Genomic DNA, 18,280 nt, shown 5'->3' with positions numbered 1-18,280 from the left:
AATTAATTGCAATCTTCCTCTTCCTGCTAGGTGTTTTCTTAATTAAGATATTTAATTTGTCGATTTTGGTACTTCAAATCTTATTCTTGTTTTTCAATCCGTCGCGGGATCAAATATACCAGCCATAAATTTTTGTCATCTACTGATGTTTATTTTCTACTTAGATTTGAATTTGTGTTATATCTTAACTATAATAGTAAAAGAATTATTACAACTTTACTGCTTACTTAACTGTAATTGTTTTTCGAATATATATTTCTTTAGACGTTTTGATCGTTGCCCGTTATTCTATCTATTTAGTTAACTCCAAAACTGTTTATTGTATAACTGACTAGCGTTTTTGTTTTCTATATGTGTCATTTATTTTTTATAATTATCATTAATTTTTTTTTCATTTAATAATTATTGCTTCACACCCGTATAATTACTGATTTATTAATTCCAGTGATAGTAAATTGTGACGAAATAATTTACTTTGATACAAATGAATTTTTTTAAATTTTTTTATTGATCAATTTTCGACGTCTATAGAGTGACTATAAATCGTAATGTTTCTTCTAATAGAAGAAACATTATTTGTGATCGTTAATTTCCATTTACAACAAAACGGGTATCGCCTCTTTTTCGCTGCTATTTGTTTAGGGGGAAAACATTTGTTCCTAGGGGTAAAATATTGTAATAATAGTCGGCTAGAATTTTATGTAAAAAAATTTTAAGACAAATGATTTTACCTATAAAAAGTAATATTTAAATAGATAGTTGGCTATGCATTTGGACGGAGGATACGTTTCTTCTGTTACTTGTTTCATGAACTCCGGTACAGTTTAAATTTGCATTCATTAATTACTTTTCTCTCGTATATTGCGTATTTTTCTATCCTTTAACAGGGATGAATGTGTCAAAAACGTACCGATTTTGCTCATGATCTTCGGGAAGGCTTACAATGCCAGCCGATTGAAAGACTTTGAAACCTGATCGCGTATTTACTATTTATTTTTTGTTGTTCGGTGTACATTTTTTAACCGATACAGTACCTCTTTTAAAAAGCATATTTATTATAATATAACTATCTAAATTAGTTATAATACAACTAATTTACTAATATATTAGTAGATATTAACTAATTTAACTCTGTTTTTATTATCCGAAGACGTTTCTACAAACTATGAGGAACGGTTTATCGTGAATTTTACGTGGGGATGTGTATACAAGAATTTTGTATTTTAGTGGAAGTTTAAAATCGTTTGAAACCGCCGGGAACGGATGAATCGCATGTGGGCGTGACTGTTATCAGGTTAGGCGATACTTGTGAAAGGGATTTTTCTGCGCGAAGACGGGAAATTTGTGTGAAACGTTGGTTAACCTGTCCGGCCGGCTTGTGTCGAGGGAGCCAGCGAGGTTGTAGCTTGCGTGGCTGTCGTAGGATGCGGTGAGATTTGTTAAATGCGGTTTGTTAGCGTTGTTGTCTTGAATAGTTTGTTTGTGCCGTGTGGAATCGTGCTTTGTACCGTGGAGTCGTCGTTTTATACAGAAACTTTTAAATTTGACCGTCTATACCGCATTGCCTTATCAGGTTAGTTAAGCTTTTTTTAAAACGCACGCTTATTTTTTTTTAATTTCCGGTCAGAATGGTGACGTGTCCTTCGTCAACGCCCATTTCTTTATTATTTCGAATAACTCTCTATGTATTCCGATACAGTTGATCGTATCGAGGGGTTTGAAGCTTAACCTCAAATCTTGGTCTGCTTCTTATGTTGTGACTGCATCTGTACTGCCTGTTGTGAGCTAAACACGGTTAGATAATAGTTCGTATCGCTTTATCTGAAAAGATAGTAATATTTTAAAAATGTATATATATATATGTTTCACGTTGTGTTCTTATGTCATACATTTTTAAAACCTCGCCGTATATTAATGCTATACTGTTATAACCTATATTGTGAGGTGCATTTTTATTGATCCGAAGCTTGTCTAGTGTCCGTCCAGTTAGTGTGTGTACACTCGCTGCTATCAGTGTATCACCAGGCATGCGTTTTTAAAAAAATGCTGTAAAAAAAAATGAACGCCGGTTTTCATTTTGTACACCCAAGATCTTAGAGAGGATTTTTGTTACTCGACTGCTAGTTCTCTTTCGAGTAACGTCTCGACGTTGTTAAGAAGTTTATTAAAATATTTGTAACTGTAGTTCTGTAATTTTTTTCTGTTTAACGCGGTGGAAACAGGTGTGTTTCATTCAGTACAAAACTCTTAACCGGTACGGTACGTTCTTCCATGGGCGGTTAAGATAAAATTCCTTTTTTTAGCCGGTCTAAATAGTAATTATCGCATCAGTTTTTTCCTATCTTCTAAGTGTGTGTTGTGTGTAGTTCATTAGTGCTGTTATTTAAAATTAAATTGAACTTAACTGTTTTCTTGTGATATGAGTAATGCAGAATGAAACCGCATCCTACTGCATTTTTTGTTGTTAATATATCGTTTGCATTCTAAATAAATTATTACATTACGATTTATATTATAATTTATAGTTTTGTTTTTTTTTATATCTAAAATACTGTAATCGTAGAGAATTTTAGAAAAAAAATTCTTTTCATTGTTTTTTTATTTATTTAAATACAGCATGTTTTAATTACTGTGCGTGTAAATGTACTACATCTTGGATGAATATTAATTAGTTTTCTTCTTCAAATAAGATTTTCATGGCGTAAACGTTTACCGGTCGAACATTAATTATAAGCTTCCTAATTCATGGAAGAGAATCTTCTTGTGGCGATCGATCCAGTTCTCGGAACACGCTGGCCGCCAAATAAGGTGAGCAAACCAGTTGCGTCTGAGTCATGTTTTACCCACACTATCTCTTCTGTGAACGAGCCAACGTCTTCCTATTATCGACTTTATCCTATCGTCATAACGCTAATTAGATATTATCCCGTTATTATTTTTATTTAACTAGGCTTCCTTTGTTTAATTTGTGTTTTTTTTTTTAATTTTATAAAGACGCGCGGTTTTTTTCTTCATATTTTTTTAATATCCTGTAAAGCGATATAAAAATAATAGTAATGTTCTGTGACGATTATGTACGGATGATTTTTTTTTTTTATTCTAGTAGATTGTATGTGCGACAAAATTTATGGTTTTAACGGTATTTCTCATTTTTAATTTACCGTTTGTGCGATTGGTTATTGAAATATCAATATAACCAACTCCTCGGTGCATTATTCTCTGTTTTACATTCCTTTATATGTAAAAGTTTTGTTTTTTAAATTTATTCCGAAATCCGTTCAGGAAATTGAGTTTCTTTTTCTTCAAAACGACAGCTATTTTTTGCGATTGTTTATTTTAAGCATGCCGTTCTCTCGCTCCGTTTATTAATAAATAATTTTTCTCCAAATACCCCTTTTAATAATATACGCTCTATTTTGTTCTCCGAAAGCTTAATTTTCCGAACAGAATTACGTATAGGTAAACTTCTTTAAATGACATCGTTGCAGATCGCACAATTTTTTTTCACGGTTGACTTTTTCGAATTCATTTCAAATGTTTAACGGTATTGTCGGAAGGAGATCTTTTATGTTAAAATACAATTACGGTTGCCGGCAACGTCTGGTTGTTTCTCAAATTGTAATTTTTCTACGTAATGTCCCTTTCCTTAGTCGCATCCCTGCGTTTACGAGCGTTTTACTATTTTGCGTTTATCCCCTCTTTTTTTTTAGGAAGCGTTTTTGTTTGTAAACACTTTTATATGCGTCGATCTAATTTTAAACGTTAATGTTACTAAATTAAATTCAAGAGTTGGATAAATTTTTGTATCGTGTGAATCTTCCTCCGTTGAAGATTCTTTGTATTTAATAACATAAAAGCTAGTGTACGTGCACATTTAAGACATAAGTATCCGGTAATGATATTTACTTGTGTGTCGTCTTTTAAGGTAAATTTCATCCGTTTAATTTTCCCGATAAAGTATATAATAATGTACCTGTATTTTATTTTATTCATTTTTTTTTGTAGTATTGTCTCAATCAATTCTTTGTTTGTAAAGACTGGTTTTATAGGCGACTTACGTCGCGTAAGTTATAATACGTTTATTTACTACATATGCACCGATATATACGTTGATTTATTATTAGTTTTTATTGTTATTAAGTCCTTGGCGGTGAGGAAATTCCTTATTATTTTCAGAGTAATGTAGATTTGTATCTTAATACATGATGTTAAGATTTTCTGCTTAAATATTTTATTCGGGCGATATTTAAAAAAAAAATAATGCAGGCTCTGTTGAAAGAGATGTAAAAGTATTATTAAAAATAGTCCCTAGTCTGATTGATTTTTAAACCGTTTGGTTTGTTGCGATTTAAAACGCTTAAAAATGAAAATACAATTCGATTTAGAAGCTAAGGGATCCGTTCCAATGTAAACGTTAGTAGAGAATCATTAATAGGACATCAAGATTACAGAAATATAGATTTATTAAAACGGTTACGTGTATTGTATATCGCGAGTACTTTGGTCAGGTATTTCTTAAACTTGGAATAAGCGATTGTATTAAAGTACTCCCGTACTTGTACCAAAATATGCGTTTTCGGTTGTTTTTTTATTTATTTATTTTTTTTTTTTAATAAATGGATTTACAGGAAATATTTAAAAAAAAAGGTAAATAAAATCTTTCGGTAAAAGTACGAAGTACTAATACAGGCGATTCCAACTTTGAGAAAATCCTGATCGAAATACTTGCGGTGTAAAATCATAACGGTTTCTGATTCAACGTTTTTTTGCATGTAACAAGCGAGTGTAGTTTTGACGCGTTAAATTCACACGGTTACCTTTAGAGCGAATTATTCCACGCGTATTACGGGAAAATGATTTGATTATTAATGCGATAAATATGCGTCGGGTATCGTTTCATTCATTACCTTCTTATTCTTAAGTTTTGTAAAGCGTCATAAGTCGCAAGACATTCTCGAATCGAAGTCGTTTTTGCGAATAACGAGTATCTCTTCGACGGTTTTTAGAGAAAGCGAACGGTGAAGCGGTCTCCTCTTGGGTGTTTTTAATGTATTACGTTTGCGAACGTATGTCGGCGTAGCTCACCGAATTCAATACCTGCATTGAATGTCGGTATATATTCTGCCTTCCGAATGACGACTCGTCATGCGTCATTATGAGAATAATGACGCCGGACTCGTGACCGGTGCTTCTGCCACTGGAATTTTACATGCGTCATCGACTTCCGAAATACCGAGGCTGTTATTGCGACACGACCGATTAATGCACCAGTTCTCGCCGAGAAACGTTACATTAAATCGCATACATATGGGTAAACTACCATCGTAAAACTGTGGGGAAAAAACGCGGTACATACACGCTTATTAAAGATATCTTTAAGACCGTTTTGATTTATAATGCTTTCTTTTCTTCATTTGTCATGATGTAAACGATGACATATTACTGATAGCGGTACGTTACCGGATGTAAAATAAGGCTGCTTAGAATTTTTTGTGCGATTATGATACTTAATTTTATAAGCAGTTTACTGCCCGCAGTAAGTACACGAGAAAAAACTTATTTTTCAATAACTGTGAACGAAGCATTTTGAAATTACTTTTTTTGTATGTATTGGGAGAAGTGGAAATAGGCATACTAACGTTATAGTTAACGTTATGCACATCTCGGTTCGTCGATGAACTTAAGAAAAGCAAGAGAAAAAACAGTGTAGCTTTTTCGCTGTAGCGAGACGATGATTGCTCGTTAAAAAATACTATGAATGTCGTTGTATTTTCTTTTTTTTTTGTCGATTTCGTTTTCGAAAAGTTTTTTTTATTACAGGTTATATAGTCTTATTTTCAAAACTCGATTTTCTACGAAGTCATTCCAGAATCTTCGCAAGAAAAAATAAATAATAATTTTTCGTAACAATTCCGTGTAGAAGTAAAAACATATTTAAAAATATATTTGCAATACCTGTATTTTAAATAGCCTGTACTTTCAAATGATCCTACAGGATCGTGCTAGAAGAAATTCCAATTTCGTGTGGAAAAAACTTTTGTTAATATGAAATAGTTCTCTTAGCGATGCAGTAATCCGGCATTCTAAGAACGTTTAAGTAACATCTGATTTTGTGGTAATTTATGCTGGTGGAACGTGATTTTTCACCGGTAGACATAACGAAACTATCGTTTTGTTTTTTTTCTCTCAGAAATTAAATATTTCTTTAGTTTCATTTTATTCCTTTTTATAACAAGCGTACAAGAAAAACTGATTTTATGGCTTAATAACCGCCTAATTTTTCACGTATAATTAACGTACTTTGGGAAACTAATCTTTTTAAGAAGAATGTTATTTAATTGGCGATCTGTATATTAAATAAATATTGTTTAAATGCTTTTTAATAGCGTTTAAAAAATAAACTACTACTTTTTTCTATGCAGTTTTTACCGCCCGGATTTCAATGTAATGAAGGGTTCAAGGTAACGGAAAACGAGTTCATATTGTTCATTTAAACACGTGTCTGATGGTTATTTACAGACTGCGTTTACTGTTATCGCGCTAGTGAACCGAGTAACACTGAAGGCTGTGGATTTCACGTACGCTGTCGCGCCGAACGTCTTGTTAGTGCGGTATTAATTTACTACCGCGTGTCCGGTTTCTGTTTTTTAATTATTGTTGCATTTTTGTCCGAGAAATATTGCCGCGTGTGTCATACTTATTTTATTGAAAATAAACGAGCCGTTTATGTGAATTCTTATTTAACAATAAATCCATTCTTAGAATTTATCTGAACGATATCGTTTTTAAAACGTATCTTCGTCTGTAGTAATAGTTTTTTTGTTAAATTCTTTATATACGTACTATTTTTATAAGTACCTTACCGAAGGTGGTGTAATCTTTATTTGCTCGCGCCGTTTATTCTTTTTTTTTAAATGTTGTATTCTTTTGCGTTAATTCTAACGCTTAAGTAGCGCCGTCTCACCCGACAATGATTTTTGCCTCGATGAAACTACGAACGTGGAACTATCCGGATCGCGCGCGAAAAAAAAAAATATATATACTCCGATCTCCGTGGCGTAGCGAGAGCGTCCTGTTTTTTATCCGGCGGTTCTGGGTTCGAGTCTCGCCCAGGCCTAACATTTTTTTTATTTAGCTACAAAATAAATCGTTTCGTTTGCATCTATCGGAAAAGGTGTTACAGGGCGCCGGCTAGAATAAAACCGAGTGCAGAGGAGATAGTTTTGCCGTTGAGTATCTCTCTCAAATCATTTATGCACATTCATCGCATCTGTTCGTCGCTCGGAAAGGACCGATTGTAGATATTTAATAGCAAAAAAATATTACGTAAACGCATGTTAAAATGGGTAAGAAAGGTTTTAAAAAAAGGACGTCTTATCGTTGTAGAAATAATTTTCAAAATTCGAACATTTTTTTTTGTGTACGCAGGGTAACATCGATTTAATTTAATTACAATTAATGACGTTTTGTAATTAAGGTTTTGTTTTCATTTTTATTTATTTAAAATTTATTGTAAGATTATGCAGTAAAAAAAATGATGGTTATTAGTCACTATTCATCGATCACAGTATAATAGGGTTTTTACAACCTGAAAAAATTGGTAAATTATCTTAAAATTAATTACAATAGTTGAATTAATTTGATCTCTTTAATAACTAATAGCGACGGTGAAAGGAAGGGGGGGGGGGTAATATCTGGTAAAAGATTAATTAATTATAAGATTAGTCTTTTCCTACTTTTAACTACATATTTGAAACCGGACGGCTGCCTAAGAAATTTACGTTTAATTACTACGTAAACTAAGTAAATTCGGATTTTTTTTTGGTTTTGTGCAGGATATTTATTTAATAAAAGTTTTACTACAATAAATATAGTAATAAAACGATTTCGTGATAATTGTTTTGTGTAATGTAGCGATTTAATTTTTTCACCTATCGGCAAAAGTCAGATTTTTATTGCGTAATCATTTTTGGAAAAAAAAAGTCATAAATTTATTAGATATGCCTGTTATACTCGCGCCGATTCAGACTCCGATTTTCTTTTCGTGTAATTCATCGGGCTTAGTTGTCGACCGCAGTCGTGTACTTTGTGAATTAATATACCCACCCGGACCTGCAAAAAATAAAAAACGTAATTTCGAGGATATCTACGGAATTTTGGTCGATAAAACGTTTAAACGTTTGCCAATAATTTAATGTTTCGGCACGATCTGTAGGTTTCAGTTTTTGAACGCGGATTACTTAGTAGGAGTCGTCTTACAGCTTTTTGCTGCTGTGCTAACTTGAGCGTTCACTTAGATGGACTTTCAGCCGTAGCTTCTGAAATATCGAGCAGCTTCTGCTCAACATAACCTGTTGCCCGAAATTTTTCGATAAGAGTTCGAACCGCATCGCGGTGAGGAACAAGAGTATTTGAAAACTTTTCAGATAACTTGTCCTTGACTGAAATAAGTCGCCTTCACGAAAGACGTGTTCGTCGAGAAAAATGATTTCCTCTACAGAAAGAACCGTCGCTTTTCTCGCGACTACCGATTCCGATAAACGAAACGAAGCGCGTTCAATCGAAACTGCTTAACGCCGAAAGAACGTAGTGCACCGCATAATTTTAAAGCGTACTGCACAGCGAGTTTCCAAACGCGTTGTATTTTATCGAGTAGGGAACATACGTTATATAAGACGAAAAAGAAATTTACCGACCGATGACCGGGACCGGTATTATCAATTAAACCGAGAAGCTTGTTTGATTTCGCTTATGTAATCGCGCCAGTTGTAAATACGAAACCCTGACGGCGGCGTTACCGGCCTTCAACCGCGTAAAAGGTCATCGTATATATATTTCATTCATTCATTCATTCATTACACACTTGTGTAACACTTTTTATATTGATCCTACGGTAACGTATTTTCTACCGGAAAAATTGTTCGCGTTCTAGTGCCGAACGTAAATTTAGATCTTTTGTTTTGTTTTTCGATACCGTTCTGTAACTTTTATCTTTATTCTAGAATTTTAAACGATATATAGAGATCTATTAGACATACCGATGTGTGATTTCATCTTCAAAACGCTGTATACGGTCTTAACATTCGGAAAAGAAATAAAAGTATTAAAAAACAACATTTTTATCGTGCGTCTGGAGGGGATTGGCTTGTTTTACGCGATAAATATTTCAGGCCGAATCGGGCTTTCTGTACAACCGTATAAAAAATGCAGGCCGTCGACACAGCCCCGCCAAATTATACCGATATTACGGACGCCGTTTCCTATTATATACTAGTTAAAACGCGCAAACACCGACGTGAGAATCGCGGATACGGTTAAAGGGTTAGGGAGTAAAGGTCTGAAGGACAAAGGTACCATCAACGTACAGGACATCCTTCAAAAAGGAGTGCTTCGTAACCTTTTGCGGTTAGGATCGTGATTTCGATACAACCGATAAGTATGTGCGGGATATCCCTAATGTGAAAGAAACTACGCGTCGCGTGTTCTTTTTTCAGAGGAAAATAATATATCTTTTCCCCCAAAAGATATGTCCGTCGAGTATAAATCTCATAGCTTCAGATTCATTCGTGTGATAAAAATTTAAAGCATCGACGATCTTGTGACACCCGGTACGGTATATATAATTTTGCCGAATCTTAAGTAAAATGTGAACGTTTTCTACCTTTAATCGTTAACACCGTCGAATTCGTATAGTTCACCGCACAATTTATCAGATGATCGATTGAAATGTGAAATATTGTTCGTCATCATTAAACCGTGCGATATTACATTCAACACGAAGAAAAGTTGCAAATAGCAGCGTTACGAGTCGTGTTCAGGGTAAGAGGTACAGTATGGCCGACGATTAAAATAAACCAAATAAAACTGTATTTAAGCTGTGGGTTTCTCTTTCATAACGTATCCGAAACGTGCACATTAGTGCTGTTAAATGGATATCCCTATCGATGATATATATATATATATATATATATATATATAGAGAACGTGTCGGACCAGTAACAATGCACACGTCGGTTGGAATCCGACTTCATATATATATATTTTTTTAATTTAAATATATTGATTTATTACTACTACCCTTGTAAAAAATTTTGAATTAAAATGAAAAGTACATGAAATTGTATTTCACTAATTTAACTTCTGATTTTATTTTTAATCAGGGCTTAATAATTATTAATAAATAAATATATTTAAATTAAAAAAAAAAAAATATATATATATATATATATATATATATATATTGATTTTAATCGCTATCGATAAATATATATATATATATATACACTTTTAATAATTAAAATTCAAAAATATAACGTTAAATCTTATCGATGATGCTTGTGAGTGAAGTACTAACTAAATGAAACCTTGAATCCGAACAGGATGACCAAATTAAAATTAGTAGATGAGTGGAACGTCTCGTCTCGTAAGCTTAAACGAAGAACGTCGTTTACAATTTATTATAATTTCTTTATATGTGAATTAAAGTTAGTACGTGTGCTTTTAAAAAGTTGATTTTTTTCTTCTTCATTATCTTCCTTCCTAAGTGTACCGTTTCTGAAGTTAACTAAAAGTATTTAGTCTTCATCCTCGTTATTTGTCGATTCGGTGGAAATAAATAGAATTGTATCTTCATAAGTATATCGGCACTGTTCTAAAAGATTTTAATGAAATAAATTTATTTTCTTATGAATGCTACGTAATTTTGTAATGTATATAGCCGAACGCACACGATCTTAGCACACACCGGCTGGATGACTTAGATACGAGTACGAGTAGTCGGTTAAATATACTTATTTAAATTAACCGTAATAATTTCTTATTTTACTTTTTTTTTCTTTTCAGATTATACACTTCTTATAATATCAGTAATTGACATTATATAATGAAATCTGTTATGATAGATAGATAGAAATGAGTTTGTCACCGTAGTGTGATGATGACGTTAAAATTAATCGATTATGTTCGCTAGATTATGATTTTGTTACGTAATTATTGGGTATATTAATAGAACATTAATGTTTTTTTGGTTTTTTTTTGTGACAATAATAGTATTTTTTTTATTACCTCATTTGATGTAATGACTAGTACATTAACTATTACAATTAAAATTATACGCGCGCGCGCACACACACACAAACACACCCGAAGAAGATAGATAAGTATTTATCAGTTTTGGTAGAAATACAAGTAGGTCACTTATGGGCATTAAAACTGTTATAGTATTATAATAAAGATGTAAATGAAAAAAAAATAAAAAAAAATATATATATACATACACACATGATTCACAGTTGATCGGTGTTCAAAAACCTTAATCATATTAACATAACGTTATGACTATTTATTTTAACAAAAAAAAACTTCGTTTTTGAAAGCCTATAATTTATAAATTTATCATTTTAACTTGATTACAACGAAATTTATTCATTTCACTACATCATAGAAACGGGCTTCGTCCTTCATTCGTACGTTGTCGTGTTTCTCTATTCGATTCGCATTCTAACAAACTGTGCTGATCGTCTTCTTCCCGGAGAGGATACAAATTATCCATACAGATTAACCTTTCCTTTTATTTCTCGACTTCCTTCTCCGAGCGCTTCCACTCTCGATATAATCTTCCGCGTTAAAATAAATCTCGCCTTTCCTCAAACAGTCCGACATGGTCTTCGACCTATCGCGCAGGTCCGCGATCACTTTTTGTCCTTATTTACTCTTTCTGTTGTCGTTTTTTCATCGTCGAATCGAACTAGCGCGTTCGCATATCCGTACGAGGCCCCGATAAGAATTCTTTACCTTCTTCAGCCAGAATGTTCTTCTTTACCCGTCTTACTCTTGAAACATATAACGTATTTGAACCGATTCTTTTCTCCCGCTTTTATCGTTCGATAGGATCGTATCGAAACATCCTCGAAATTATTTGTACATCCGATTGCCCTTATAACGCCTTTCTCGTAAAACTCCTTCGATTTTTTAAAATTAGTCGGAGTAATCCGATCCGGTGTCACGTCTTAAAATTTGTGCTACTATTTTTATCGGCCGAGGTATATTTAAATTTAAGAAACTATTAAAATTGTTTCTTAGTCCGTAAACGTGAACGACGATCGGTTTCCATAAAAATCAACCGTATATTAAATTTACTTAAAATTTTAGCGTAATATTTTATTCCGTAATCATTAAATACTCGTAACTGCGGTTAGGTTTAAATATTCACGATCGTTATTACTAGCGTCATAATTTATCGGCTAGTTGAAGTCGTCGTTTATGATAACCAATTTGTTCATTAATAACTATTTTTAATAAATTAAGTCGGTAACGTTATTTTTTATTTATATATTTATTACTTTGCTGCCGGAGTCGTGTACTATTAGCGAAGAGGCTAACTATTACTAAATAATCGTTCAAAAGTAACCGGATACTTCGCGTCATTTCCTTTTTTTTATATGCACGTTGCACTTGTAACAGGAAAATGATTAGTTTCAGCAAATATTATTGAAATCGTAAAGAATTATTTGCGCTCGGTAATCGCGTTTCGATATATACACGAAAAGATAAATTCTTTCCGGTTAATGTCGCATTAATCATCACAATTTAATTAATAACGGTTGTGGCGAATCTATATTTTATTATATTACGCTGTCCGTTATTAATAATTAATTTTTTTCAATAGTTTATAGAACGGAATAAGTTAAAACGCAGTTCGCTTTTGAAATTTATTGATTTTTATTTTATTCTTTTAGCCGCTCTAATTTATCTTCTTTAAAAAAATTCCGGTACTCTTTTCAGATTATTCTTCCGAGTGAACTCATCCTATATTACGCTAGCGACCGATTTAATAGCTTAATAAATAAAAAAAATGAAACTTTTGAATTCGAGACCTATGGTGGTGTATTCAGCCTACGCGATGTTATACTTAAATTTACAGTGAAACTGCGTCGATGTATATTACCGTATAAAGATTTTAATATCGAAACTACAAATTTATATTTATGACGGGAATAAAATTATTTTATTTTATTCCCGTAATAATTAACGTTCTTTAAATCGTATCTTATCGTCGCCTTTCTTCGCACATTGTTTTTTTTTTTTTTTAATTTTTTTGAAAGACATTGTACGTTATGTTTATTTAACCTTATCGTTAAAAGTATGCGAGCTTAATATCTAGATTTTAATTAGCGGCGGGAAATTTTTCTTTATCTAACATTTGTTCAGATGTATCGCTAGTTAAGCGAACTATTTATCGTCGTTAGGTGCTGCGCTTATGTCGCGTAATGATACTTTCTAACCGATGTTTTTTTTTTCGAGTTTAATTTTCCAACCGTTTCGCCTCTTGATAAATTCGTTCTCGAAAAAGTATCTCTCTGTAAAAAGACCTTCCTGCCGGTTTACCCGCGCGATGGGAAACTAGTATGTGCACAATACTCTTTCGTACTGTACGGACCGAATCGGTAGTAAGTAGTATTAGTACGCATTGTTCTGCTAGCGATCTTGTTCCTGACCTGACCTGTAGCTGATACCGCGTGACCTTTGAGAGGACCTGCTAACCATGCTGTTTGCCGGAAGCACCTTGACCCATTGTGTTTTCTCCCCTTCACCTTCTGGGGGCTCAGACCGGTTTTTATTACAGTCACCGCCAAAACTTAGGGAACTTGTTTTTTTTTCTAAAGGTAATGGGGGTTGGAAAGCAAATAATGAGCATCATTATTTCATTGTTTATCCTTTTTATAAATTGACACATGTTATAGTGTGTGTGTGTGTGTGTGTTTTACATTGCAAGATGTTAAGAGATAATTTAACATTTTGGAAAATGTTAGTGTGAATTTCGGTTAGATGTCTTAAAACGGGGTTATTTGTGTTTTCAGAACTGAAAGTGCGGTTGTGAAAGTGAATTCGATTAGAAAATTTAATTTAAGAAAATGGCATATGTTAAAAGGTTAAATAAGATTAATCTTAATTTAATAAATTGACAAGAATTTTTTTCTTAATTTGTAACGGCTACCGGCAGCGATAAAATAATTTTTTCTCGTAAAACGTGAAAACATCGTGAAGTAAAACACAGACTTACGGTACGATTGCTAGTAACTTTTCCCTTTTTTTATAATTGATTCTTTTATTGTAAGATACCATACTACCGTAACTAAGTTTTAATCTGTAATTAATGTAAATTTAATTTACCTTCCTTTCTGGATGTATACAGTAGTTGCACTTTATAACAATTGTTTGGTTCATTTTTTAGAAGGATTGTATTAAAGTTTAATATTTTTAATTTTCTGGATTTGGTTGGAAAATTTTATTTTTTTATTTTTTTTTTACTTCCTTGTTCGAAGTAAAGGAAGTATTGTAATCGCGAAAAATTTCGGTTTTCAGATTTCAACGGAAATATCCATTTTGACCTTCCCTGAATCTATTTTGACTAGTTACGGTGTGATGTCTGTACGTATGTATGTATCTCTCATAACTCAAAACCGATTAGCCGTAGGATGTTGAAATTTTGGATTTAGGACTGTTGTCACCCACCGGGTTGGTCTAGTGGTGAACGCGTCTTCCCAAATCAGCTGATTTGGAAATCGAGAGTTCCAGCGTTCAAGTCCTAGTAAAGCCAGATATTTTTACACGAATTTGAATACTAGATCGTGGATACCGGTTTTCTTTGGCGGTTGGGTTTCAATTAACCACACATCTCAGGTACGGTCGAACTGAGAATGTACAAGACTACACTTCATTTACACTCATACATATCATCCTCATTCATCCTCTGAAGTATTATCTAAACGGTAGTTACCGGAGGCTAAACAGGAAAAAGAAAAAAGAAAAAGGACTGTTGTAACAGCTAGTTGTGCACCTTCCCTTATGATCGCAATCGATTGGACCTAAAGTATCCAATAAAATTTAAAAAATTGGATTTTTGACTTTTTCTTAACTGCAGTAATAAGCTCTCATTGAGAGCTTTTCAGCGGTACTTATTTTCATCGGTTCCAGAGTTATAGCCAAATAAAATTTTAATTAATGAAATTTTTGGATGTTCACAAGGGGGAAGGCTAAATCGAATTGAATCGGACTTCACATATATATATATTTTTTTTTTTTTAAATTTAAATATATTGATTTATTAATAATTATTAAGCCCTGATTAAAAATAAAATCAGAAGTTAAATTAGTGAAATACAATTTCATGTACTTTTCATTTTAATTCAAAATTTTTTACAAGGGTAGTAGTAATAAATCAATATATTTAAATTAAAAAAATATATATATATGAAGTCGGATTCCAACCGACGTGAAATTAAGTTAATATATAATAAACTAATATAAAATGCTGATACGGACACCACAAAAAAATGTGACGCAATGTGGTGTCCACCACAATGCAATTGTGTAACTATCCACGTTATTAAAGAATTGGAGGATCGTATCTCGCTTTCAAATGAAATAAGTTTAAGTGAAGTGCAGAAAATGTGTATATGTAATTTAATTGGCGTACACGGAAGTCATGTAGTATCCACATCAATTTTTTTTTTATTGCTTGTTTATCGATAAAACGGTTTTAATTAACATCAGTTGTAGGAGTGTAATACATTCGTCAAACTATCTGCTCTATACGCGCCCACAAATATATATGTAAATAATTATCAATTACATCGATAGTTGTGTAACGTGCTACTATTATTTTAATTGTAGGACTGTTTTCTTGAAAATCTGTCACGGTTCATGTCTTTTGTTTACATTTTATCTCATTTTCTGTATCGATGAAATTCTTTTTGTAATAATTATTTCGGTGTCGTGGATTAACTATAGCATGATATGTGATGTACACATTAATAAAGATTCATTCTATAGGTGTTGCCTGTCTTGTACGGCAGTCATGAAGGAATATTGTCGCTCCAATCGGATCTATACGTTTCTTATAATACCTTGTTCGTTTAATTCTGTTCTTCTAGATAACCATTATCGAACATCGTATCGTACTTCCGTATTGTCTTCGTTTATATTTATTTTTTATCCATATAGCTAGAAAAATATTTGTTTTGTTATCGTTACAATTAAAATTCACCGCGTTGTAATCTACAATCCTTTGTTTATATAACATTCTTCTTTACTTTTTGTACCGTCGTGATTTCGTTTGTTCGTTTTTTTTTTAGTCGTAGTTTCTTATATTTTGTGTAGTTTTTGTTTTTTGTTGTTTTTATAAATTTTACTTATATGATTTATTGATAGAGTTCGTTTGGTTTTGTCTGTACAGTGGCAACGGGAAGATAGTAGTTAGCAATATACCTTCCCACGTTCAGCTTGAAGATCTGCAATCTCTTCTGGGACAGTTCGGTAACATCCAGAATTGTGAGAAGATTAGCTCGCGAGAAGGCCAGTCGCAGACCGTCCAAATCAGTTATGAGACTCAGGATCAAGCGCAACAGTCAGTTATTATTTTTTTTATCATTTTAATATGAATATTGTTGTTTTTTTAATTTACCTTTTATTTATTTCTTCTAATCAAACGGCCCTTTTTATTTAAAACAAAATTCCATTGATTCTTCTGTTACCTACATTCAGACTTTGTTTTTATGTTTGGGTTTATTCAGATAGTTTCTATACATATGTTTTCATCGTATTCGAGTGATTCGCAGTTGATTGTTTGGTTTCCACAAAATTCAGATTTCTCAGGTCAAATAAAGTTAACAATTTTTTGCTACTCTGTCATCGACTTTATTAATTAAATTAATTTTTATATTCATGTTTATGTTTTTTCTTCTGTACTTCGCTTGGAGTTTCATCAATATTATTTTGTTTTGTGCATTTAATTTTGTTATTTCCTAGGTGCAGCAGTAGATTTGATTTTTAAAATGATTAGTTGGCATTTTTTGGAATATTTTTGTATAAATTCGTCTTTGAGTTTTGTTAATCAGAATCGATTGCATCAATTTTGTTTGTATTTGATCAAGCATCAGATTTAATAGTTACAATTTTTATAACACTTTCATGATAAAATTAAATTTGAATAGTCATAAATTTAATTAAATATTTAAGTTAATAAAAATACATATAATATATTTACATTACATAATAATTTAGCGCTTGTTTACAATATTATTTCTTCTATACAGTGAAATATTCTTATATTTTGCCTAGGATCAAGGACTAAATCTCTCCTAGGTCAAGTAACTGCCGGTTAACTGTTGACAGCAGTTACATAATTATTCAATAGTAGTTAGAGAAAAGCCCGTGTATTAAATGTACGTCATGTTTTACTAATCGATAGAAATTTTTGCTTTTTGGTGTTTTGTGTCGCTGCAGACAGGAAATAACAGTTTACAGGCCTGTTATGAGATGGTTAAGGATGGCTCATGAGAGGTCCTGAAATATTCAGCATTTTGAGCTTAGATAGGTCAGACTAGGGATCGAGGAATGAAAAGGGAGGCGGTGAAAATAAATGAGATATACCCGTCACTGTAGTACATTGTTATGTCCAATGCTCAGAACATATTACCTTTTGTAAATATGGCAAGTAGGAGATGTAATACTGATTTGTAATGAAACCTTATATGAGCATACAAAGTAGTTTTTATATATTTATTTTATATATAATCGCATTATTCTTAGTATCGTACTTTTAATGTACCGTATATACTTTCATCTGAGAACATTCAACCCTTGTGATTTGATATTTGATTATCCTATTAATGCTACTTCTTCTTGCTTTATTGCAGTACTCATTTACAAGTGAATGATTTTAAGTTATATGTTGCATATTTGTCTTCATCAGTAGGCTCAAACAAAAAAAAGAGTAGATATCTATCTGATAAGATGAATGTAATCGGACTTATAAAAGTACAATATAAATAAACTTTAATGCTCGTGGTCATACAGTTTTTAGTTAATTTTTGAGGTTTACATGCAAGCTTAAGTGGAACATTTTATTTTTAAATAGAATGTTGTAATAAAATATCCTTAAAAGGATTGCTGAGCAGCTTATTCAGGAATTATATTTATGTTTGTAAAATGATTTAACATAATTTCTTATTTAATTAGTAATAACTTAGATAAGCATATATAAAGCGCATGAAGTGTCTAATAAGTGAAAGGAAAATAATTTTTGAAAATGTTATGTATTAGTTTATTAAAATAATAAAAGTTAGTATCTTTTCGATTTTATTTTTAAGACCGGCTCTGAAATTATGCGCTTCAAATACATTAATCTTTGGTATTTTCACACATTTTAATTATACATAACGATTTAAAAAACTATTGTATTCGTTTTATTTATGAATAGTTACAATTGAAACGATTC

At 32.2% G+C, this 18,280-nt stretch overlaps 1 protein-coding gene across 4 annotated transcripts in view; it reads left to right on the top strand.

Annotated features, from left to right (window-relative positions):
- Imp (IGF-II mRNA-binding protein) overlaps nt 1-18,280 on the top strand; it is a 227,493-nt gene that overhangs the window by 185,830 nt on the left and 23,383 nt on the right. For 2 of the 4 annotated variants that reach the window (XM_075357132.1, XM_075357134.1), the window contains exon 3: nt 16,238-16,408. The exons of the other annotated variants lie outside the window; for them this stretch is intronic. In XM_075357132.1, coding sequence (XP_075213247.1) covers nt 16,238-16,408 — 171 coding nt within the window. The remainder of the gene's footprint in view (nt 1-16,237; nt 16,409-18,280) is intronic. 4 annotated transcript variants of the gene reach the window in all.

This window comes from Lycorma delicatula, chromosome 2 (genome assembly GCF_047948215.1).
Source record: "Lycorma delicatula isolate Av1 chromosome 2, ASM4794821v1, whole genome shotgun sequence".
Classification (NCBI taxonomy): Eukaryota; Metazoa; Arthropoda; class Insecta; order Hemiptera; family Fulgoridae; genus Lycorma; species Lycorma delicatula.
Note: the sequence above shows the minus strand (reverse complement) of the source record. Positions and strands in the feature narration are given on the sequence as shown.